Source organism: Astatotilapia calliptera, chromosome 9, assembly GCF_900246225.1.
Source record: "Astatotilapia calliptera chromosome 9, fAstCal1.2, whole genome shotgun sequence".
Classification (NCBI taxonomy): domain Eukaryota; kingdom Metazoa; phylum Chordata; class Actinopteri; order Cichliformes; family Cichlidae; genus Astatotilapia; species Astatotilapia calliptera.
The window spans coordinates 16486434-16511553 of NC_039310.1; the positions used below are offsets into that span (position 1 = coordinate 16486434).

Consider the following 25120-nt stretch of genomic DNA (forward strand, 5'->3'; position numbering starts at 1 on the left):
GAAATGTGCTTTTCGCATAACTAAGTTAATTAAGGGGACTATTTACTACACTGCCAGTAAGCCCCTGTGCTTTAAAGTCCTGGAGCTGACTCATTGTAACTGTAGTTTTTGTCTGAGCCCATGTTTGTAGAGGGGTCAACAAGACTGTGTGAGCCAGCGGGCCTCCTCATTACGAGCAGCGGTGGTCTCTAGTCACAGGTAACACCCACACGGGAAATATTTAACCCAAGCTGCCCTTTGTGTCTGTACTCTTACGCTAGTCTAGACGCGGCTCTCCCCCTGCTGACAGACTGACAAAAAAAGGACAAAGCCAGGAGGCATGTCGAGTTATGTAATGTTCTTAAATGTCTGCTAAAGTGTAATGTGATAATGTGTTGGGCTGGTTTTCTTAATTGAAAGCTACAGCATCTTCCCACAAGACCTTTGTTTCTGATAAACCTCCCGACATCACAGGTTTGGTTGTTGTCCTTTTTTTTTTCTTTTTTTTTCTGGTCATTGTCTGCCAGCGTCAAAGCCGATTAAACCACTCACTCTCGTCGCTCTGTGCTTGGGTTTTTCATGCAGCGTTGCCTGGGCACAGTGATGCAAAATTTGCAGGGTTCATTAAAGGCCGGGGTTTGGTCTAGAAAGGGACATGTGCAATCAGTGCTGCAAGACTGCAACTCCATGAGCCTTAAATGCCTTTTCTTAAAAAAAAAAATGTATGCACACACACAGAGTCTGGAATGTGACACTGTTATGTCAGGGCGAGCCCAAATGTGTCGTTCCAGTGACAGCTAATAAAGATGAGCCTGGACTTTCCGGTCCTGTGAAAAATGATGGTCCAGTGATTTAAGAGTTTTTTATTTTTTTCCCCTGTTTGGCAGATTTTACGTAATGAAAAAAATTACTGGCAATGAGAGTAACCTACCATTACACGGCATGTCAAAAATAATCAGAGAGAGAGGCCCCACCAGTGTTGGCTGTGTGTGCTTGCGAGCGTCACTCCTGACCGCTGTGTTGTTAGGGCCTGTCCCCATCTGTTCCGCAGGGCTCAGAGTGAAGCTTCCCAGAGAAAACCCAGGGCTCGCTTCACTGCTCCCGGCTTAGATGAAGCCAAAGTCCTGTCTGGCTTAGAGCGACTGTTCCCACACTGCCTAAAGAGCCAGTGGAGGTGTCACTTCCTCATCCCCCCTCGTTTCTGTCATTCTATCATCACACATTCCACACGGCTAGATCAAAGTTAATCAGAAGGCGGATTATATATAGAGACAACTGTAAAGATTGTCAGGAAGATCAGCAGCCTCCTCAATAATACTTTTTCTTTGTTGAATATACAGCTCCACACAGAAACTATTTCAGTTTTTTAATTGCTTTTTGATGCTTTTTCCCCCCTTTTTTCTCCACCCTTGAAACAAAACTTTATGGCATGCTGAGAGGGAGAGTGGGACAAGTTTAATTGTCTTTGCAGCAGGGAATGTGGTTTAAAATGCTGCATATAGGGCCATAAATTTGTTTTCAATTTTCCCGGAGCTAAGTGACGTGCTGATCCTCCCGCGGGCTCACGCTTGCAAAAAGAGATTGCACTCACGCTAACCTGGACAAATTAATGCTTAAGAAATTATTAAATTCTCCTGCAAATTGAATGGCCAATTCCCCTTGCCTCCAGCTCTTGCTAACACAGCGCTCGTGTGCATTGCTAAATTAAAAATGAGGGGTGGGGTATATAAAAAAAAAAAAGACTTTGGTGCATTTTAGCATTAACTGATATAGTTGGAAAAATTGAATCGGCTGGAAAATATGAGGTAGAAATAAGCGCCGAGTCAGGCCAGAGGGCAAAATAAACAAATAACATTACTGAATTAAATGGAAAAAAAATGGCTTTATGATGATTAAAAATTCACTTTTTAAAATACCGTGCTCTGCTATTGGTGCATCTTCCACCCACTGATTTTTATTTTATAAACATATATCTAACCTGAGGTCTCTTACTGGGCTGGAACCAGCCAAAGCTGTGATTGGCCCCATAAAACCCCAACGTGCAAGCATTTGGTGACAGTGGCAAGGGAAAAAACCTCTGGAGGGGCAGCCATCTGCCGCAATCGGTTGACACGCATTCTCTCACATTCACACCTACAACCAGTTTAAAACTAAAGTTAGTCTAACATCCATCTCTTTGGACTGCGTGGAGGAAATGCAAACTCCACACTGACGATGAGGAGGTTCAAACCAGGGACTTTCTTGCTGTGAGGCGACAGTGTTTTTGTTCTTAGCGTCTGCGCTTTTCCTCTGCAGCCCGACTCTGACGATGACCCACAGGAACCTGACGGGCAGCTGCAACGTGAACTGCGGCTGCAGGATCCACGAGTACGCTCCAGTCTGCGGCTCTGACGGCATAACCTACTTCAACCCCTGTCTGGCTGGATGCAGCACCGTCGGCAACGACAGCACTGGGGTGAGTGCACAATAGAGGGGGCGATTGCGTACTTGCTGCACTCATAGTTCCTTTTGTGTTTGTGTCACATAATTGCACAAGCGTCAAATAAATCGGAGAATTATGAGTGGAAAAAGAAATCCGAGGAGTTTGCCAGAGGATACACAAATCATAATGGATACACAAAGACCTGTTTTCTGTGCATTCTCTTCTTGTAGCCCTGCAAATAGAGGAAATTAGCGTACAACAATGTCCCAGAGGAAGTTATAACAACACAAGGAAAGAAAATGTTTGGATTCTTTGCCTAGATCACTGATTGCACCGTGTTGGTGGTGCCATCCAGTCTGTATGTGAATCTAAACGTCTGTTTTAAGGAGCTTTGTTCTGATTTAACTCAGTTTAATTGCAATTTCTCATTGTTGTTTTCTCCCACAGATCAGGAACTACACCGACTGTGGCTGCGTGCAGAGCAGGCAGGTCATCACCCCGTCCTCCGGCAGCCAGGTCAACCAGCTCCAGCTCGTCATTGTTAAAACGTACTTGAACGAGAACGGCTACGCAATGTCAGGGAAGTGTGATCGCACCTGCAACACACTCATCCCTTTCCTGATCTTCCTCTTCATTGTCACCCTCATCACTGCCTGTGCCCAGCCCTCCGCTATCATCGTCACACTCAGGTAAGGGAGGCTGTCCTGCCAGGTTTTGCCAGAGAACATCTAACAACCTTTGTTGAAGGGTTCTCAGTTTTTCATTCTAATGTGGTTTCCCTTTACCCAGGTCCGTCGATGAACAAGAGAGGCCTTTTGCTCTTGGGATGCAGTTTGTCTTACTCCGAACTCTTGGTATGTTTCTCATTATTTACACCACATAGAAAAACTGTCCTCGGTATGCTTTACCAACTTGTTAGTTTGGATGAATCTCTTATCATTGCTGCCCATTGAATCTACTTTGCCCATACAGGAAGTGCAAACGCTTTAATTTAGTGAAAAGTGAGTATTTGTTATTATTTTGTTCACTAAGACAGCAAACAGCTTTCTGAGCAGCTGAAGATGTGTCGTCAAGCATGTAGCCAAGCAAATCTGTCATCTGATGTTTTCACAGCTTCTCCATAGTCCACTTTTCTCCAGCTTTTATTGTCTTGTTCGTCCTCACTAACGCCACAGAGAGCAGGGATATGCCAGCTTGTAACACACCTCTGTGAACTTTTGAGCAGACAGGTGTAGAAAAGTGCTCGGGCTGAGTAAACACTACCCTTGCGTGGAATCCAATCAGCCTGGCCTTGCTGTGTGAACATAAAGTTGTCACAAAGTTGCAAAATGTGTGCAAGGATGCACAGCGGAGCCCTGTGTGTGTATGATTATAGAGTTAACACAATCTAATAATGAGTTTCATTATATACACCTATACAATGTTACTGAAGTTAGCGGCGCTTCTGATCGGCATAAAGACAAACATTGCCACCAAGTGGTAGAGAAATGGTACTGCAGTGCAGTTACTGTTACTACTGTGCTGTATGTATTAGGATGTATTTGAATTCTGTGAAATTAAGTTTATTAGCAAGAAAGTTTAATTTGAGTTAAATTAATTCAGTTCAATTAAATATTGTTATGTCAGCCTCAACCCACTGTATAGTTTATATTCAGTTGGCTGAAATTAAAGTAATTAACTACAGCTTCTCTCTCCCTCCAGCCTACATACCGACGCCCATTTACTTCGGTGCTGTGATCGACACCACCTGCATGCTATGGCAGCAGGACTGCGGCGTGCACGGCTCCTGCTGGGAGTACGACGTGACCTCGTTCCGCTTTGTCTACTTCGGCCTGGCTGCCAGCCTGAAGTTCGTTGGCTTCGTCTTCATCTTCCTCACCTGGTACTCAATCAAGCACAAGGAGGCGCGAGCTGAGCGCTGGCGTCAGCACCTGCCTCCACTGGGTACCGTCAGCGAGCTCGTATGCCACGCCGGAGGCCAGAAGAGCCACGCGCGCACCCGTTCCTGCCCCGTGTTCATCCCGCCTCGACCCGAGCCGCCAGCCGCCCTCCTGCTTAACCGCGGCCACAGCAGCCTCAGCTGCCCAGGCAACGCCCTCAAAGCAATAACTCCCCCCATCTTGCTGCCACATCACCACCGAGGCTCTGCCCATGTCTGAGAGTGCGCCGGTTTCATAGTGACACGTGCCTTCCTGTCTGTGCATTTGCACGACACGGCGTCTGCTCACCACACCAGTCAGACGCCAAGCGGGGGGTCCGCCGCTGCTGTAGGACAGACAGGCAGAGACACAAGTGCGCCCACCACACCTAAAGGGCTGCTCGTCCTTTACGATGACAGGAGAGCGAAAGATGTTCTTTCACTCAAGAGCATATCATCAGCTGCAGCCACACGGCATCCACACAGAAGGTCAGACCTCCAGGTTTGGACGCTATAAAGACATCTCATGGTGCTACTGTTAAAGGGCAGGGCATTATCATTATGTACAGTCAGATGAATCATCATCAACACAGCGTCTAAAGCACAACCTGTACTATGCAAGCTCCTGTGTACAGCTCCTCCCTTCTCAGTACTGTACAGCTCCCTCTGTATTCCACATCTGTACCTCCTCTGCTCCACCCATACCACCACACTGTTGTCCATTCTTTGATAATCCCATTTTCACTTGCAGGTTAAGCATACTCTTGTGCATTTGAACCTTTTGCACCTGTTCTCTCGTCTGGTGTTGTCCACATCTTCAGTGGGACTGCTTTCTAATCCTTTCACCTCCTTCATTTTTTTTTCTTAACAGTGCCTCTCAGGCTGCCTCGGCCAGTCCAGTATAAAAGGCTAGCTACCAGGGTAAACGCTAGCTACTAAAAAGCCAGTCATTTCTTCTTCAGCTGGGCGACAGCACTTATTGGTCGTCACAGATGATCGTCTGCAAGTTAACCATGTAGCTCAAAGCAGGCAAAGACCAGTTGGTACAGTGTAGAATGACTATAGGCAAGAAAACGATATTTCATAGCAAGTGGTGTTATTAAAATGTTATTTGTCAGGCGGCAAAAAGAAGAAAGGAAATAAGAACGGTACATTATCTCTTACCATGTGCTGAAGTTACTGAATGTCCCAAAGATGTGACAGTAGGATTTATTTTTAAAGTGGCAAAACCCCCGTTTACTTTAACCCCTTTTTAAAAGCGTCGTCTTCAGAGTAAAATGATTTGTATGGAATGAACCTGCAGATGAACACGTGTAATTTTGGCTTTGTATTGTAAAGGCGTCTCCATACTACTGATCATCAGATGTACATAGTAGTATTTTAGAATATAAAAGTAGCAGTGCAGCAAGCTTGACCCCTTATGTCACTTATTGGGCGTTTGGGGCCATCTAGTGGACACAGAATGATGGCGCGTGAAGGCCAGTGAATGTTGCTGTTTGTCAGACCTACTGTACTATGAAATTATGGGTTTCTAAGTTAATCACTGCTCTGGATTAATTGCTTCAGACCCCCAAAGGTTATAATCGAGAGAACAGATGACCTGCTGTCTTGGATATTTATTTATTTATTTAAGTCAGATGTTTAAATTTTTTCTGGCAAAGTCTGCTGAGTTTCCCGTAACACTGGGCTTGTGTTGTTTAAGTAAATTATAACTTAACTTCCTCTAATCAGGAGCATTGAAGCCTTGTTGTGTTCTGATGTTAGAAATATATAAAAGTGCATTGAAAAACTCAAATGTGAGACTTTTTTAAACCACATTTTTAGAAGTATTTTTTTCTCCACGTGCAAGGGGATACATAAGTCTAATAAAAGTAACAGTATTTTATATTCTGATTGGTATGAGTTAACAGCCCTGCCACTTAAAGATTATCATAGGTAGATCAAAGATTAATTTTTAGTGTTACCGTGACTTCAAATGAAATATTCATAAGTCATCATTGTGTAAATATTAAAGCAAATGAATCATATTATAGAGCTCACGTGTAGTTAGAAGCATATTTATAAACTAATCCATGATGTTGTAGTTAAAAAGGTAAAAAAAAAAAATTCTTAAAGCTAGAAAAATGAAAAAAAAAAAAGTGGTTGAACAGTATTATTCACACGGGAAGGTTCATTTTACATCACAAAGGGGAAAGGTTGGGATTATTGAACTGTTATCCATCAACTGAACATAATAAATTAAAATGTTGAAACTATGCTTCCCAGAATGTCCTCCTATATTATGATTCTCTGCTCTTCCTCCCCTGGGTCGTATTCATCACGCACTCTAAAGAGGACTAGCAACGTAGGATTACGAATCATCTGCTCACTTACTGTGATTGCTGCTCATGAAACTCTGTTCTGATCCTTAAAACCTGTGCAAAAATACCTTAGGAATATGTTCACTGCAAGGCAGAACAGTAACATTTCCAAAATATTACTTAGCCCAAGGCCTTCTGTGTTCTTAAAATTCGATTTTTATTTTTATTAAAGCATGAAAACATCTCTTTGAGGTGAAGCAAACTGCTCTCCTTGCAGGGAAGGCTAGAGAATCATCCGGCAATGCCGCACCAAGGCGGCGATTTCTGACTTTGCTGTACTGTACACACACTTGGATTTCAGTGTCCTGCTGTTCAAATGTCTGGATTGCTACTGGCACAGATGACTTTGTGTTGACTGCAAGATTTGCTTTCTTTCTTTTTTCTTTTCTTCAGTATTTACACTGAAAGTGAGTTTCCTGTACTCTCCAAGTTGAGCTTTTATTGCTTTGTGTTCCTCAGGAGCAAAAGTCTAATTACTGTTTGTGAACACTTGATTTACAAATGCCTTGAATACTTGATATTTGTCATTCAAATAAAATTAAAAAAAATCAATAAATAAAGAAAATGAACTTGCTTGAATCATTACACACGGAGACTTGAGGGTGAAAGGTTTTATTTCTTAACAGCGTCGTGGCTTTCCCGAAACCAGAGTTGTTCCATAATTTCTACACACACAGCTAATGCTGCAAAGAAAAAGGAGCTTCGTGAAACCAGTTTCCAAGATAGATGTGAAACGTTGCCCTTGGAGAACCTTTTAGGCTTTTACTGACATGGACAAACCTGTAACAGTGTGTCATAATGTAACCACCTTGAAATGAACTGGCCATGTGCAGCACCATTCTCTGTCGTACGGTGACGTTTCTTTACAAAGTTACAGAACCACACGAGGAAGACGTTCTACCACGCGAGCGCTTTTCTTGTGATCAGTGAAGAAAATCTTTATTTAAAAAAACAAACAAACCCCAAAACAAACGTGAGCAGGTGTCGTGTTTCACGCGCCTCGTAGCTGACTGTTAAACTGTGCCGTGATTGTCTGAAAGCAAAACAAAGTTATGTTGATTCTGTAACCTTTTTAAAATTATTTCATAAAATCTGAGTTCACAGCAGACAGGCAGTGGAGGACCAGGGTCGTTATTTTTTGGGGTGGGGAGGGCTGTTTAAAAGTGCTTGTGGATTGTGATGAGAGTTTGCTGCGACTGGGCAGGACTAGGATAAACTGATGAATGGAGCGTAACTAACTCGATGCTAATCACCCATTTAGAGATGGTTTAACCACTCACACCGTTTTTCATAAAAACATATTAAAAACATCAATGGTGTTGTTATCCATGTGGAATTCAGCATTTTTAATTCCAACACTTAAGTTTAGCTGCATTAAGGCTTTTTTTCTAAAAAAAAAAAATATATATATATATATTTTTTTTTTTTTTTTTTGAGGAAAAAGAAACATAACACTGTTTACTAATAATTGTAGGCAACAGTAAAAAAATAAACAATAACTTTAATACTCATTATACAACTCTGACTGACTGAGGTGGCATTATTCTTTTTGCTTCGCTCTTGGCTAGCACTCCTTAGTCACCGTGTCTTTATGGTGACCGGAAGTTTATTGGCTGGCTGGCCAGAGCGTGAGTCTGCCTCAGAGGGTCTGACTGGAGGGTTGAGGCAGAGAGCCGCTGGCCTCGTAGTCCAAGGTGATGGGCAGAGCTGACTGAGGCAGCACCACCCTGACACTCTGTGTGCTAGTCTGTGTGGTGGGGATGGTGGTGGTGGGAGGGCTCCCTGTGGTGCCAGCTTGGACCTTAGGCCTCAGAGTCTGCGAGACAAAAGGGAGAAAGCCTTGGGCGTGGAAAATATCATCCTCCTCTTCAGGGTCCAGGTTATGACTAAGACCCTGCGGGCTGATGGTCTTTCGGTGACCGGGGCCGAGTTCTAGCTGGGCTCGCAGGCTGTTGTGAGTACGCAAGAGATCATCGTGTCGCGTTTCGAGTTCTGTCAGCCCATTCCCGCTAAACGTTTCGCCTTCAATCTCCTCAAGCAGCTGCGCCCACGTATCGCTGTGGAGGACATCCCTGCCTCTACTCAGACCTGGTGATGATATCACTGCTGATTTTGACATAACGGACGTCTCAGGTCCGCTTACAAGCCTCTCGGGAAGGTCGTTGACAGCAGGCTCCAGTTTCTGTTCCAATGTGGGCCTGGGTGTGGGTCGTGCCGATGGTATTTTGCTGGGGATGGGGGTGGTGAGGCGAGTCTCTGTGACTAAGCCCGGCCAGACGTCACTGGCAGAAGCCAGCTCTTCTCCACTGCCCACTTCAAGCCCTCCACCCCCGGCCCCGGAGCCCAGCTCTGGCAGGGTGGAGTCGTCAAGCTTATGGGTTTGGTTGTTAAAAACGTGTCGCAGTGCAAACATTTTATCTACATCCTTCTGGAAGTTGTCCCAATTCTCTGGGCTGGGGCTGTAGTCAGGCCTACATTCATACAGGCTTTCGTTTATGCTATACAAATCCTCCAGTCCCTGCCAGTTCACCTCCTCATCTGTCAAGTTGGGTAGCTTAACCTTGTTGTCCTTCCCATATTGGCTGTGTGCTGTCAAAGAAAGAGAGAGACTGTGAGGAGCAGAAAAATACGGGGAGCTCTTTTCAGGTTCACTCAGTCGGCATGCAGTCACGCTCAGCTCCCAACTCTCACCAAAGCAGCCAACGTATAGGAGTCTGAGGCCTCAAGCAACACACACACGCTTCAGAAGTAGCATTAGAAAAACACAGTATTCACCCTGAGCTCAAGCCATGAGTAGTGCAAACACATGCTGGCTTTTTGCTAATTCAGAATAAATAAAAAAAAGTCTGAGGAAAAACAAAAATATTCAATGATCCATTATAATATACTAACAAGTAATATGTAATGATATAGTTAATGAAGGGCCTGGGCTCAACTGAAATGCAAAGTCAGGCAACCTGGAATAAAAGAATGTAATGGCAGAGGAAACAAAAAGATGGTCAACAAACAAAAGATGAAACTCATGAAGCAAAGTAAGAGAAAGTGCTCGGTAATTCCCAGGAAAAATGAGAAAGGAATTCAAAATGCTACGAAGAAACAAAAGTAGCAGCAAAAGCCAAAATCAAGAGTTTGTCTCAGTTTGATAAGTGCAAGAAAAGAAGCGTCAGAGCCGCTTTTGGTTGACCGTCCTCGTGGAATCGGCTCTCTTCAGGACTATTTGCAGCTAGGAAAATGGAGATTGTCTGACATCGGGTTTTTAGGGACTCACAGGAAGGAGAGGCTTGTTCTCCTCTTTGACCATTTTCGATGCTGCTGCCGCCTGGTAAGCAGGTGCCAGAAACAGAGGTCAAAAGTGCAGAGGTCAGTGCCTGGACAGAGAGGTCACGGCAACTCAAGTGTCCATTCTACTGCTAGCTAATGGCCATGAGTAGATATGAAGAGCTATCCTGAATGTCGCGTTACACCGGGACAAAATGGAATGACTGTGGCTGGCATGGCATGAAATGTCGAGTGTTAAAGGAATAGTTTCAAGTTTTGGGCAACTTTATTTTTTGCCTAAGTAAGATGAGGAGATGGATACTCCTCTGTCTGTTTTTACCCTTTGCTTTTGTGAGGATCAAACAAACGAGACATATATTGAGTTGATGAGAGGAGATTCCTGGAAGTCTCTTTCTATTCTTCATGCCTGGCAGGTACACACCATTCAGGGCTGTATATAAGCTTATCTCCCAAAAATGTCAAACTATTCCTTTAATGTCAGGTAGTGATGCATTATGGGGATGATGCGGTATCATGCATTGTCATTTACATGCACTTGATGCTTGGCCTCAAGTAAAGAAATATCCATTATTAAGACTTGGGATTATTCTATTTAAACAGCCATGCTATCCTATAAAAAGATACTAAAATGATCAATATAGATAGAAATGTTTCATCTTGAGCATTGCTGTGAAAACATGTGGCAGAGAGCATCTTAGCTGCTGCAAATCGACAATCCACAGTGAGCAAATATAAAGACAGACTGTGTGCGCAGGATGAAACAAACAAACAAAATATCTGTTATGCTTTGTTAGCGCATTCCCAGCATGCAGCCACAGATGAAGCGTCAGCACTCCGTGTATGACGGATTAATGGGAATGAGGCAGTTGGGCCCATGCAGGTGTTAAAGGGAGGAGAAAAAAAAAAAAGCCACTGAAGAGAAACAAAAACTTGGAGAATACCTGTGTGGCTCAAAGCTTCCTCCATCTTTACCTCCTGATAAAAATAAAAGCAGTCGATTGTTAATGTTTTGATTCAAGGAGGTGTGGGAGGGAAACAAACAGATCATTCACACTGAAGACGTCTTCATGCACCGCTCCTATATGCTATGGAGAAACGCAATCATTGGATGATTAGGAGGAGGAGGAGGAATGAGGAGACAATGGAGGAAAAAGTCTGAAAGGTCTTATGACTGGGCTGGGTTTAGAGATGAGGAGATTCAGAGTTAAGTGGTCTGATTAGGCACTCACTTTACAGGTTATCCCCTTCAAAAGCAAAAAGGATACGAGGTTATCCAGTCAGGTGATTGCTGAGGGTTAAGTCACACATCACAAATAGATTCTGCTGGACCCATTTCACCCCACAGTTAAAATTTTAATAATCTAATTTTCCAACTAAAACATCACTTGATTGAACCACAACAGTAATTTCATTGGTTCACAGAGCTGGCACCGTAACTGAGAAAGGGCAGCCAGTGCAAGTAAGAGATTTTCGGCTGTTTTGTGACATGTGCTGGCACGGATTTGACAAGACCAGCATGCCAGCGCTGAAACACAATCAGGTTTCTCAGAGCAGCTTTGGCCGCTCCAGTGCTCCACTCTCCAGCTGGTAATTACAGACATGAAAGTTTTATCCTCGGGACATAAACAACGCAGCCAGTTCATGCCACACACAAACGCTGTATAGCTCAGACTTTACAGGCTTAGGTCATACTGACATTACTTATTAACCGCCTCCATCACTGGGATGTCTTCTTTTAATGATCCTTGGACCAATTGGCGGTGATAAAAATAAATAAATAAATATACTGTGGCTGCCTATAGCACTGATGCGTGACAGGCTCGAATAAAACGACAGCCTCAATTGCTGTGATGACAGAGTCCTCCAAATAATATCCCTAACACTCGGTGACTCACAAAGGGGAAGATTGGCCACGATGCACAACTGTAACCTGGCCCTGTATTTTTCTTTTTTTTTTTGATAAATTCAGAATATATTCCAGTAGAGTGGGAGATCCTGAGCTGAAAGACAAGTCACAGTGCACGTGTAGGTGTGTGGGTATGTGAGAAGAAAACACAGGAAACAAAGGGAATGCATATCTCAGTGATGATTACTTGACCTCCACCTGAAATTTGAGCAAACTGAGTGGATCGTCCCCAAACACATGCACCATGCAGATATGTACAAACACACACAAGACCGAGACTGAGACAGATTCAAACCACAGAAGACTGGAACACAAATATTATCACATCGTCCCTCGGATTGTGAGTTATATTAACGATACCACTTGTTACACGCTTCAGTCAGTCTGTTTCTTCTGTGTGTAGAATCTGTTTCTGTCTTTATTGGCATCACAACCACCACTAAACCCAGTTCTTCACTCAAACGGGGAACAAACAGACTGAAAGGAGATTCTTTTATTTTAATTACTCTTTTTTTTTTTTTTACCTGTATCCAAGCCTTTAGGGCGAGGGTTACACTGTTTGTATCCTTGACAACTCCTCATCTCCATGAGCTGGGCATGGAGTGTGTTCAGCACCTCTCGATCCACTGCATATACTGCGTTGGTAAGCTGCCAACACACACACACACACACACACACACACACACACACACACACACACACACACACACACACACACACACACACACACACACACACACACACACACACACACACACACACACAGACACTTGTTTTATTGTCATGATGTTATATCTTCTTGTTATATTCCCATGTAAATACCTGCAAAATTACTAACAGCACCTGTTCTTTAACAGATGAGTTTTATAACGCAGGAGCCAATGAAAATTGTTTAAGAGTGACAAAGCAGACAAACGCAGTGAGAGAGAGCACAGCTGACTGATTGTAGACAGATGTTCACCCACCTGGTAGGGGTCACTGTTGAGGTCAAAGTACTCCAGGAAGCCGGTGGAGAATTCGCAGAAGAGCGTGTTGTGGGTCTCGTTGATTGTTCGCAGGCACCAGTACGTGTTGTTGTTGGAGCTGGTGCACGCACAGAATGCCCCCACTACGAAATAAATGACACAGCTGCTGCCGTCAGTCCTAATCCTGACCATTATTTCAGGCGAAAACGTGAAACTCATTAAATGAATGGAAATTTTACGAATGTTTGACAACCAGATCTACATCATGTTAAACGCTGATCAAACAATCATTATCTCGCTGATGTTTGGAGACTGAAGCTAATAAACGCACGTGTCCAGAAGGGAGCCGTCTGCCAGTGGTCATTGTTATGCGTGAAGCAAGTGAGGCCTGGAAGGCTGCAGTCGTCGCCATTCCTCTGGCGCTTCTTCTCCTTCCTTTCCTTCTTTCTCCTGCGGATCTCGTTGTACAACTGGGCCTTCCCGTCTATGTCCCGCGCAGCCTCTCTGTCAGACAGAAACGTGAGAGAGGATTACAAAGGCGTGACGCAAACATGACATCAGCCCCTACCCTCCCTGGTGCAAGTAACCGCAGTAATTGGGGGGATACAAAGGGGACTTCCAGAAGGCCTCACTGATGCCAGGCTATGACAGCCTGTTTACTTTCATGTTTGAGGCCTTACTACAGTATTTCCAATTTTCTCTGGAATGACATTCTAGCCACTGTCCCCTCTTCCTCCAGCCCGAACACACGGCAGGCACTGCGAGAAACAGCTGCTTTACATAAGCATAATCGGTTCCCAGTGTTTCCTGGTGCAAGCCGATCACTGTGTTTGAGGGACTAACTGATTTCCCTCTCTGCTGGATCATTCTGTCTTTCCATGCAACTCAATCACTTCCAGACACACAATGACAACATCTGCTTTGTCATTTAAAGTCTATTGAGGGACCATTTATAGATGGCATGCCTTCTTTAGAAACCTGTGTGTATTTTAGGATCGCATACATCATTAACACACCAAAGTAAACGTACATGATGGAGTGTTTCAACTGTGATCTACAAAGCAACCGAAAATGAAGATGAGCTTTAGTGATGGATTCGTGCAGGGACCACCATGCAGATGTACGGTTAAAGAGCATTACAGCACACACCATTTGCACATTTTCAATCAGTTGCAGATTTCATGGTCAGTGTTAACTGAAAGATAAAATGCTGAAACTAAACAGGGCAAACTCAGAATTAAAAGGGGAAGAGAAACTCACTTAAACGGATGGAGTTGATCATTCCTGCTCTTCAATCTCTCTGCCTTGTTTCTGTGTCCTTTGCTATAATAGCTGTTTTTTATGAACAGAAAAGGGACCGTGGAAGAAAAGTTGTTTTTTTGTTTTGTTTTTTGTTGTTGTTTATTTTTTAATCCATGTAATCCAGCAGGGTTTGGAATAAGGCCTAAAACAAGCTTTAAAATCAACTTTTCCAACAATACTGGAGATATAAATGCATTTTTTAAAGTGAAATTATAAGTGACTGACCTCTTCTTTCCACAGTCACAATCATCTGGCCGTGTCCTCTTCAGATGACCTCTTACTTCTCGCAGTTTTTTCATTTTTTCTTGAAGTGCTTCAATCTAGAAATACATAAGCAATACAACCAATGACCTTTGATAAAAACAAATATCCAGAAAACTGTCCAAGAGCCTCATATTGAACCTCATACACTCACCTCCTGGTCCACATAGCTCTTATGATCCTTCCACGCTCTGGGGGACTGGTAGATTTCTCTCTCGCAGTGGACGCTGTCGTTCACGAGGATGTAACACCTAAAAAAGATGCAAAAACACCCCCTGCTGTATTCTACTTTATTGACGCAGAGAAATGTAAGTGAGAGGGGAAATTTGATTGCTTACTTGTGGGTAACTTTCACAGAGTTCAGGTATCCGACTGCATTTGTATCATCTGCCAGCATTTCCTCTGAACCGTCGTCAGACCCCAACTCATATTCTGGTTCCTCTGGGTTGTAGTGACGCTTGGAGATGACACGAGGACGGACAGCTGACTGATCATCTGCCTGAAGGTCAATATCATATATTTGACCTTCAAACTCCACAGACAGAGACCTGGCAGGTCGAGTGTGGACGAAGCGTGGGCGATAACCTATTATAAAGAAAAAAGGATGCTATGTATTTCTTTTTACTCTCATTTCCACCTCATTTCAACATCGCAATGAAGTAAAAGCCAGCATCCTAATACACCAACTGATTTTTGGTAGGATATCCTATCTGGATCTTTAAGGCTTATTACATGTTCATACCATTGTTGTACTATTTCCAAGACACATCAGAGGGCATCAGACCATTTGATAACAAAGCCCCAACAGCCCACGCATGCACAAAGGCACGTCCAGAGCATACATTCCAGGACCTGTTGAACAATGTTTGCTTTTTCCATGCATGGGTCTCGCTAGAGCATAAAAAATCCATTGCCGGGAATAAAAACTTGAGGCTTTAAAGATTTCTCTTTCTAGTACTGAGAGACAGACATTAATGGGACTTTTTAAGAAAACAAAAGCTCTTGTTTTTGAAGTGAAATAATCTGACACACATGTATATGCATTTTGCCATGGTTTCAATTAAATCACTGTCCCTCTATATTACAAGAAGAAAGAGCAGGTTTGGATATACTCACGGCGGCTTGTTGAGGAAGGAAACTGTCGGTGGGAGCGGCGTTCGGTCTTGGATCGTTTATACTGTGCGTCTCCACAGTCGCAGGCCCTCTCCCTTTTGTCGTAACTGTCACGGGGCTTTAGGCTGCGGGCTCTCTTCCTGGAGCCTTCTTTGGAACCACCTTTACACTTCTGTATCCTCCACTTCCCTGTGATCTCCTCAACGCAGTGCCATTTCTGCAGAAAGAATTACTTTTGGTAGCACAATAGGCTTGCAAAAAAAAATAAACCAAAGTTTCCTTGCAACAGCAATGAACACATCTTATTTTATTTCTTTTTGGGTATGGCTAATTAGTGCCTTAGATGTTAATGATATGACAGCACAATTTGAGATTTCACAATTAAACCTTTAAGAAAATGAGCACATGCTTCTAACAGACATATCAGAGCCTGTGGGAAAGAACGGCATCCAAAAGCAGCGAGAAAGATCAACCAAAACTAAAACATGAGGCGAATTGGGTCTGTCTGGTTTCTGGAAAACAAAGCGGAGAGCCATATCGTTTTCACATTGGGTATGTCCATACTATGTGCGTCACTGGGGTAATTGTGTAAATACATGTCCATACAATCGCAGACATCCCCCGCGCCATTTCCCAACATGAATTCACGCTGGGAAAAGAAAGTTTTGAAGCTAATTGCTGTGAGTAGTGCCGCTTGTTGGGTCTCGAGTAAACGAAAGAGACACATCAGTAAAGTTTGGTATAGATGATGAGGGCTGAGTGTGGGAACGAGGGTCCAAACAAAGGGCTATAAGTCAGATCGGGTTCCTTTTGGAAGAGCTTACAGACCAAACAGGGCTGTTATATCAGCATCAGACAAGACGTGAGAGCGAGAGAGAGAGATGTATTGTCACTGGAGGACGAGAACAATCTCCATATTTCTTTCTCCTTCTCCCTCGCCCTACTGCGAGTGCTTTAAAGGTATAAGAGTATCACTGCAGCAGCAGAAAAGCAGAATAATATAATATAGAATTTCAGGATTTCATCCTGAGACCGATCCATGTTGAGATTTTCCACTGTGCATATTAACAAAATAAGATAACTGTAATCAAATTTGTTAGCATGGATGAAAAGGAGAGAAAAAGCATTTGTTTGCTTTGAGCAAGAAACACTTTACTGGCCTCCAGGTTGCTTATATGAAGGTATAGTTAAACCATTAATAAGAAGCTACTTGCAATCAGTGTTGGTCAAGTTACTTGAAAAAAGTAATCAGTAACTAATTACTTCCCCCCAAAAGTAATCCTTTATTTTACTGATTACTTATTTTCAAAAGTAATTAATTACTTAGTTACTTAGTTACCTTTTAAAAACATGATTTACTACCTGAATAGGTGATAAAGCGATAGATCTTTCAGCCCAATTCTACTTTTTCTGCGTAATCCATCATAGAAAATGTAATCAAATGGAAAAGTCTCTTTTTAAAACTTGTTTTAATCTTTTAACTTTATGCATCAAGCAAACATTAAATTATATGCATCATTCTCTGACTGGAAGAAATTTGTTTAACATTTAAACCTATTTTCTGCACATTCCAACACATAAAATAAAATATTTTTTTGTGTTTACACTCAGTCTTTCAAATAAGTGCAAGTGAAACACAGCAGAAAATAAATAAAATCAAAGACTCAGCGGTCCTGTTGCTCTATTTTCACCTGTATAGTAGGCGGATGTTTTCCCTGGTGCAGGTGTGCCGCAGCGGTCAGTGGAAGAATCCGCGAGTTTGTCTGTGAATTTCCCTGGTAGCGCACTGGGTGCTTGCACGGAAGTTTAGGGGTTTTTTCACTGTAAAAAAAGTTTTCTTCCCACGCAGTGAACAGCGGACGCTAATGTTTTTGTCACTTTTTACGGAATCAAACTTAAAGTAAGGTCAGTACTTCCACGCTTTAAACGCTGCACGCTCACACTCTCTCCTGCACTCGATATATTATCCGTTGTTGATCTGCACACAGCTGTTGTCACGAACGTCACGACACTCTCGCAAAAAAAAAAATCACGGTTTTAGTAACGCAGTAACGCAGCGTGCTTACGGGAAAGTAACAGTAATCTAATTACCTTTTTTGCAATAGTAATCCCTTACTTTACTCGTTAAAAGATAAAATACGTTACTTGTAACGTATTACTGCCCATCTCTGCTTGCAATCACTTCAACACACTAGATGTACTTATGAGCACATATGATGAGCTTTCACTTGCATTATATGATGCAGTATACACCTCTGATGCCTATTGCTCCTGTTAATAACTCATTGTTATACACACTGTGAGGTGTTCGTTATGATGGATCTGGACTGCATTAGCCAAACCCTTATAAATCTCTGTGATTGAATACTACAGGACATTTGTAATAATTTGTCTTATTCTGGCCTGTCTGTTCCGGGGCCACAACCTCTACTATTTGGCTGTTGCTCTGCCAGAAAATTCATGGGCATAGATCAAAGGGATGTACCAATTAGCGCACCACAAAACGGTGTAAAGCGGTCCAATTATAAACCAGTTGTGGCTTTGTAGAACAGTTCAAAAGGCAGCTAAGAGGTCACTTCAAAATAATTGCATCGGCTTTCTTTAGTGGATATATCAGGGCACTCATGTGGTCAAAAGGTTGCAGAAAAAAGAAATGCGCTTGTGTGCAAATGGGTGTTCCTCCTTTACCTGTCCGGGCTGTTCACACGGTGTCTGGAATTCAGCCTGCTGGCAAGTCTCTCTGACCTTCTTGTACTTGGGGAGACTGTTGCTGTGTTGAGTACTCGCTGAGTCGTCCTTTTTTCTCAGGATCTTCCTACACGACAAAACAAGGAAAGCAAAACCATATCAAATGGTGAGTGACGTCAAATGGCGTCAAATTCAACTGCCCTGTCCCCTTTTCCTTTACAACCACCACCACAAACACTGGCTAAGTCTCTGCTACGGCCAGGCCAACACCACTGTCCTTCCTCTTCCATTATACCTCGACTAGCCACAGCAGTCACAGACAGAATGAAGATGCCAGTGAGGCACAGAACAGCCTGTCCCCTTACACAGGAGGGCCACTGCAGTGTTTAATTTTTTGTTGCCGTCTTCTTTGGCTGGAACCAGCCAATGTTCACACGCTAGCTTGGCTGACGTATCTTGCCTTCAGCCAAGAATGATTAAAGAGCAAACAGTTGTTAAAGACCCTCCCTGATTGCTGCATTACGTAGATGGAGTTTTAAACAACACAGTCAGTCCCAGCTGTCATTCAGCATTTCACAGGCTCAGATGTAGTACTGTAAGGTCATGTGAGGTTATTAAATCAGACAACATATCACATGACTGGTGCAGGAACTGCAGATAAAACTTCGACTACTGTATTTGTGTCAATAGAGTCAAGTTAATGGAGGCTAATCTTATCACTTAAAGAAAAGTGGACCTGTGGACGTCATTTAAAAAAAGTTTAGAGTTTAACTGAGAAACAGATTTAAAAGTCAGCAGGCTGCTGGCCGACATGAGCAGCAGTAAAGCTAACAAAAGCTTCTTTTATTCTCTTGATAACGTGTGAGAAATGATAGCGGTGATGTAGCAGTAACAGCAGCTGTAAAGAAGAATGTGACAATGTAATATACAATATTTTTCATTTTAATTTTTCTCCTTTTACACAGTTAGACTGTGCTGCCAGCACAATCTGCCTTCAGCCAGTGATTGTTCTCTTGCCTGTCGTTTTCATACGAGTGCCCTCATGGCTTTCTTTTCTTGTTTCTTCAACCTATGTTTTTTTTTTAACCCTCGGGCAACTGTATATCATAAAGTCGAGCTTGACGGGATTATTTCTCTCCTCGGTTGTCATGTTTCTGTCAGTGTACCTCTGGCGTTAGCACAGCGAAGCATGTTCATTGAACAAAAGTGGACTGACAGCTTGGAGGTATCATTTTCTGCGACATATATCTTGTGGCAGAGGAGGTTAAATAAAGAACTGACAGGGTTTGTGAAAGGACACACACTGGATGGAATCAGAAAACAGCCTTGGGGAAATAGTCAAGTGTTTTCTGCAGTGTGGCTCCTGCATTCCACACTGGGAAAGCTGGTGACATGTCCTGTGAGTGGATTGAGTGTGAGGCTTCCAGCTATTCCTCAGGTAACATCATCCTGAGCTTGGCTAGCCTTTGTTTATTTTGCGTATGTCTAGTCCTCCCATGTTACTGAAATGTATCTTCCTCCTGTCTCCATCGATGCAAGCTAAGTCAAGTTTAGGACTATGATCTAGGATTGTGTACTTAATATATGCAAGCCCCCCTCCCCTCCGAGGAGACAAAGACTCGATAGCTTTTCTTTTCTTTTTTTCCCCCCCTAAATGACCTGGTTACATGTGTCAGCGCCCCTTGCGTGAACTGTCATAATTTTCCAGGAATTTTAGCTTCGCCAAACAACTTACAACACTTTCAATTGGTTACACACTGCCGTCCAAGCCGAATGTGGTCAGGAAATGTCTGTCAGATAACAAATAACCGGGAAAAGCAGATGCGTTGCTCGAAAAGGGAACACGCACCGAGCCCTGCACATTTCGGGTTCATTTAAATGTTTTCATCAGGTTTATGTGACACACAGTGACACGGATGTGTTTGTGGTGTGGAAAGGGAATAAAGAAAGCCGGTTTACCCTCGCTCCACAAGGAATGTGTCCCTCCAGACTTTGGGTTTCCGGTTTGGTTTGAATCTGGGAAAACAAAACATACAAAGTTTATAAGCTTCATATGGCCTATGCACTCACTATCAGCTACAGCACGGTGGGAACAAAGCTAGTCAGAATTATGGAAGTTGATCACAGCAAGAACAGGACCTTGCGGGCGTAATGCTCTTTTAGTATTAAAGGGATTGTGCTAAGTTTTTCTGTAAAAACATTTTCGTGCAGATTTATTATAAATAGTGCAAGGCACAATAACCTTGCATTCCTTTTATACACGGTTAGTACAGTGGGTTTGCTGGAGACAAAAAATGATTCAGTTTGCAAACAAATTCTACAGGAAACCTCATAAAGAAGAAACTCAGTGTTTCCCAGCCAAAGTCCCACAGCCAAGGAAAATCTGCCAAATTGCCCCAAACCCACTCTGCCCAGCTGGAGCAAAAGCCATCATTTTGGCTATGGAAATTTGCATTTGCTCAATAGAAGTCAATAGAAAGAGTTGTTGCACATATGCACGCTGTGGAATTACATGTACATAGTATCCATTACAGCATGGCATAATGGATCCACACAAACCTGTTGCCAGTCCGTTCCTGTTCCAGCAATTTAAGGATGGGCTTTCCATCCATGTCTGGAGGGATCTCCAGTCCAGCAATGTGGAGAAATGTGGGAGCCAGGTCAATGTTTAGCACCAGATGAGGGTTTCTGGAACATTACAAGCGTGAAAGACATTAAGTTTCAAGTGATAAAACTGATGGATTGAAATATCAGAAGTTTACTCAAAGAAGACAACAAGAGTGCAGCAAAGACTTACTGAATGTTTTTATAGTAACAGAAAAAATGTGCGTAGTTACTTACACTGCCCCAGGCTCCACATTCGGTCCTCTCATGAAAAACGGTACACGGATATCAAAATCATAAGGCATTGACTTGCCCTTGACCAACCCGAACTGACCAATGTGGTATCCATGGTCTGCTGTATAAATGATGTAAGTGTTGTCCAGTTCGCCTGTTTCCTCCAACATGTCATAAATCTGTGTGAAAAAAAGCATCAGTAAAATGATCCATGGTAGATTACTCAATTATTTACAGTAACTACATATCCATTAATAATTACTCATACCTTCTGCACTGAATCATCCACAGACATAAGCGTCTGTAGCCTTTTCCGATGCAGGAAGTTTGTGAACTCCATGTGGATCGGTTTCATGGGGCCCGTGTACTGCATGATCCAATGTTTGTCCATATTGGGGGCATAGTTGTAGCTCGGGGTGCTGAAAGGGCAAAAGGAAAGGAGAAAGGAGACGGGTATGTTAAAAAAATGCATTATTTGGGTTTCATTGTGTTGCCGTTTAACTCGCGTAGAAGTCCGAAAAACATTTTGGACGTGTCCACATCAGAGCGCCTAACAGCCAAACATTTAAGATGCCAAAAACACCTGTCTGCTACTTTTCACAAACCTCTGCTCAGCAGCAGGTGTCACAGTTGTCCACTGTGCTTGACAAGCATCAATAGCCGCTCAGTTTGCTGGGGGAAAATGTCTTAATACTTTGCACCCAGCACCTTGACTGTTTTTCCACACCTCTCTCAGACCAGATCTCTCCTCCTCACACAGACACAAGTCTCCTCGCTTCACTACACTCCTGGCAAAGACGAGTCATTTGAGGGTTGGCACATGCTTAAGAAAATAATAGGTCCAAAAGTCGGGTTTGCAACAACTTCTGGTCTAAAAAAGCAAAGAAGTCATGCTCATTTGAAATTGGGGAATTACAAGACTGGACAAAGGCAAGACAGAGAGAAAAGTGCTTGCGTTTGTCAAGTTTGTGTTCAGCTGAAGGAAAGTGTTCCCCTGCTTGCAGTAAAGGGAAGCGGAACATCTGATGTTGTGCAAATCTTCTGCAGTTGAAAGCAAAATAGCACACAAATTATATACACTAAGTATATATAATGTACGTAGAAACCCACAGAATCTCAGTAGCAGTGAAGTTGTGTCCCTTCAGCTTTAAGTAATCCACTTTATAAATGAGCAGCTTCTACCCCTGAATAAACAGCCCAAGCCTCAAAATCTGCGTACTTAATGAAGACTTGCTTTGGGAGCTACTTTGCCCTCAGTGACTGAGCTGCCTTCTGTCCTCGTCTCCTCAGGACTGCTTTGTGAGAAGGGTGAACTCTTCACCCACTTAGCAGGCGGTCTAATAAGACCCACAAAGGGACCCGTTTCTGGGCAATGGGCCACCAAGGTATGGGGGCGCTGAGCACCAGGGAACCAGGAATGTAGATGTCAGTGGAAAGACGCCAGTCCGTAGCAGAGGTCACACCTGCATACTGTTGCATATAGTGCAGGTCTACCTTATTGTCTACATTATCCTTGGCTTACAGGAGCACTCCATGCACCCTAAAATGCCTCCTAACCTTAAAACGTTAGGAGGCACGCTTGAAGATGAGAGAGTTTCCATAAAGCAAGTTTTTAATCTATGGCCAGAATAGCATCTATCACTCCCTGCAGGGAAAGACATGCCATTGACAAACCGCACCAAATCTACGGTGTTTAAAATAGGTCGGGAACATACTTCGCATCTGAGAGAGAGTAAAAGCACCTGAGGAATGTTAATGACATTAACATCAAACCATCCCCAGCTACTGGTGCTGTCAAAAGCACAGACGCTTGTTTTGATTTATGAAGCGGCTCCTCCTTAACTGCCACGCGGTCTCTTTCCATCTCTGTGCATAACACACTAGCTGTAGATGGCATCTACTACAAAGTCATCTTTCCATAATCCAATTTAAAATGGAACAGTGTCAAGAATATTCCCATCTATAAAAAGAAATTTTTGAACATCGGAAAAAAAGTGTTTCCATAGCTGTTATGAAAGTTTATAGTCAAACAAACACCCAACCATGCCAACCACCTGGGCTCTCCTTAGTACCACTTAATCTACACAAACACACACACAATAACTGGGGCAACCCCTTTAGTCACTCGTGGGCCCCAGCTCCACCCCCTTCACCCGGAGACTCAAGCTAAAAATAAATTAATAATGTCACAAAGGGTGTTCCAGAGCGCACAATGCATTCCTCTGGTCCTAGGAGCTCCAGGGCGAAACTGCTGATTGATATGGATGGGGTCAGGAAGTCCTTTGCGAATTGCACAGGCGGGGAGGAAGGGGTAAGCAGAGCGAGCTGGAAAGAGAGAAGGAGATGACACTGGGAAACAAGGAGGGAGAGGTAAACAGAGTGATAGAAACAGAGATATACAGATAGAGAGACAGAGGGGTAGTATAAATAGATGACAAAGTTAAGTGTGACAGAAAGTGAGAGGCAGGAACACTAAAACCTCTGGGAAACATAAAGAAAAGGTAGTATTGAGTCTTCAAGTCCAAATCTAGTTCTCTAAAACACCATGCCTCCACACATTGAGCCGTGCAGTGAGGCAGTAGGGCTTGGTGCCAGTGAAACAACCCAAAGTACTGCAGCTTAACTCAATGAGAGCTGCTGGAGGCCAGTGTGGGTTTGGCATAGAGCACAGTGCTACGTTAAAAAACCATTCCCGATCTTCCCTATGGTATGTGCCTCAGCTACTCTTGGATGATAAATCATTTTGATTTCACGCTTGCCAAGTCGTCGCCCCCAGCGGCTTCAGAGCAACCTGTCATCTCGTGGGGATTGGGGTGCATACTTACTGTAATAATGTTAGGCAAACCAAATCGCAAAAACTCAATTTAGCTGTTAATGAGACAAAGGCTGAAATCAAAATCTGGGCCCTAAACACTCATTTTTCATTCTTCTCTAAGGCTACAATTCCTGTGTCAAAACCCTGATTAGTGTATATGTTTGAGCATGTATGATAATGTGAGCCTCAGTATTGCTTACATGTGCTGCGAAGCATTCGGGAAGAATTCGGCATACTGTGGCGCCGAGTCTTCTGGGCCGTGAGGAGCAGCGTGACTGACGACCATCATCACGGGACGGTGCGGGTACATCTTCTTGGACATGCGGAAGAAGCTGATGCTGTCGTTGGTGATTAGGTCAGTGAAATAGTCCTTTGAAAGAAGAGCAAAAATAAGGCCCGTTAAAAGGGCGAAAAGTCTAAAAGAAAAAACCTAGAAATAAATATGGAACTGAGGGAAAATATACACCAAAAAAAAAAGAACATAAATTACACAACACATGCTTTCATAACTCATTTGCAGTCCAATCACCGTGACATGTTGCTTGCCTTCGTCTAGTCACTTTCAAATAAATTGAGAGGGGCCATTGGGGATATGAAGTGGGGCCATTGAGTACGGTACCAATCTGTCGAGTCAACAGCTGGCAGCTTGCCTGTGTGTGTGTGTAAATGAGTGTGCGTATGTGTATACAGTATGTGGGCAGTTGCCTCATCAGTGAATCTCTGCACTATTGAATGTGACACCACTTGATGGCGAGGGGCCAGGCCCTTTTAAATAGCATGTTGTGATAAATTTGCTTTCTGCTAACTTCATTTTATTTCGCTCACTTTCTGCTACATCTCCCTGCTTCCTTTTGTCTTTTTCACACAAAGTGACATCAAAATATCTTTTAAGAAACTGAGATATTGGCTTTGGGTAATATAAATGGTAAATGGACTGGTTATTATACAGCGCTTTTCTCCTCTACCTAAGCACTCAAAGCGCTTTATACAATTTGCCTCATTCACCCATTCACACCATTCATACAAGCACTTTTTCTATGCTTCTTCTATCTGACATTTACACACATTTATACTCTGATGGATGCATGGGAGAGCAACTTGAGGTTAGTATCTTGCCCAAGGATACTTGGCATACAGACCGGAGCAACCAGGGATCAAACCAGAAAGTAGACTCAAGCGCCAACAACAGTTCTCAAGATGCCAAATGCTGTGTTTCTCTAAATTAAACACCACAGGCAAAGAGAGAACAACTGGATGAATGTGAAGAGCTTAGA

At 43.2% G+C, this 25120-nt stretch overlaps 2 protein-coding genes across 9 annotated transcripts in view; one reads left to right on the forward strand and one right to left on the reverse strand.

The window, feature by feature from the left end:
* The window catches only part of slco5a1 (solute carrier organic anion transporter family member 5A1), a 35872-nt gene extending 29298 nt beyond the window's left edge, over window positions 1–6574 (forward strand). For all 3 annotated transcript variants that reach the window (XM_026179497.1, XM_026179498.1, XM_026179499.1), the window contains exons 7-10: window positions 2275–2434; window positions 2849–3090; window positions 3191–3255; window positions 4103–6574. In XM_026179497.1, coding sequence (XP_026035282.1) covers window positions 2275–2434; window positions 2849–3090; window positions 3191–3255; window positions 4103–4560 — 925 coding nt within the window. In that variant the 3' untranslated portion in view covers window positions 4561–6574. The remainder of the gene's footprint in view (window positions 1–2274; window positions 2435–2848; window positions 3091–3190; window positions 3256–4102) is intronic.
* A 701-nt stretch (window positions 6575–7275) lies between these two features.
* Window positions 7276–25120, reverse strand: part of sulf1 (sulfatase 1) — an 80469-nt gene continuing 62624 nt past the window's right edge. For 4 of the 6 annotated variants that reach the window (XM_026179494.1, XM_026179493.1, XM_026179491.1 and 1 more), the window contains 15 exons: window positions 24047–24216; window positions 21300–21450; window positions 21035–21210; window positions 20753–20881; window positions 20153–20209; window positions 18194–18320; window positions 15509–15722; window positions 14731–14977; window positions 14547–14643; window positions 14357–14451; window positions 14090–14161; window positions 13161–13333; window positions 12830–12972; window positions 12389–12512; window positions 7276–9268 (listed from right to left, as the gene is read on the reverse strand). In XM_026179494.1, coding sequence (XP_026035279.1) covers window positions 8319–9268; window positions 12389–12512; window positions 12830–12972; window positions 13161–13333; window positions 14090–14161; window positions 14357–14451; window positions 14547–14643; window positions 14731–14977; window positions 15509–15722; window positions 18194–18320; window positions 20153–20209; window positions 20753–20881; window positions 21035–21210; window positions 21300–21450; window positions 24047–24216 — 2925 coding nt within the window. In that variant the 3' untranslated portion in view covers window positions 7276–8318. Of the gene's footprint in view, window positions 9269–10899; window positions 10934–12388; window positions 12513–12829; window positions 12973–13160; window positions 13334–14089; window positions 14162–14356; window positions 14452–14546; window positions 14644–14730; window positions 14978–15508; window positions 15723–18193; window positions 18321–20152; window positions 20210–20752; window positions 20882–21034; window positions 21211–21299; window positions 21451–24046; window positions 24217–25120 lie in introns of all 6 variants that reach the window. The other 2 variants (XM_026179496.1, XM_026179495.1) reach the window with 2 other exon arrangements.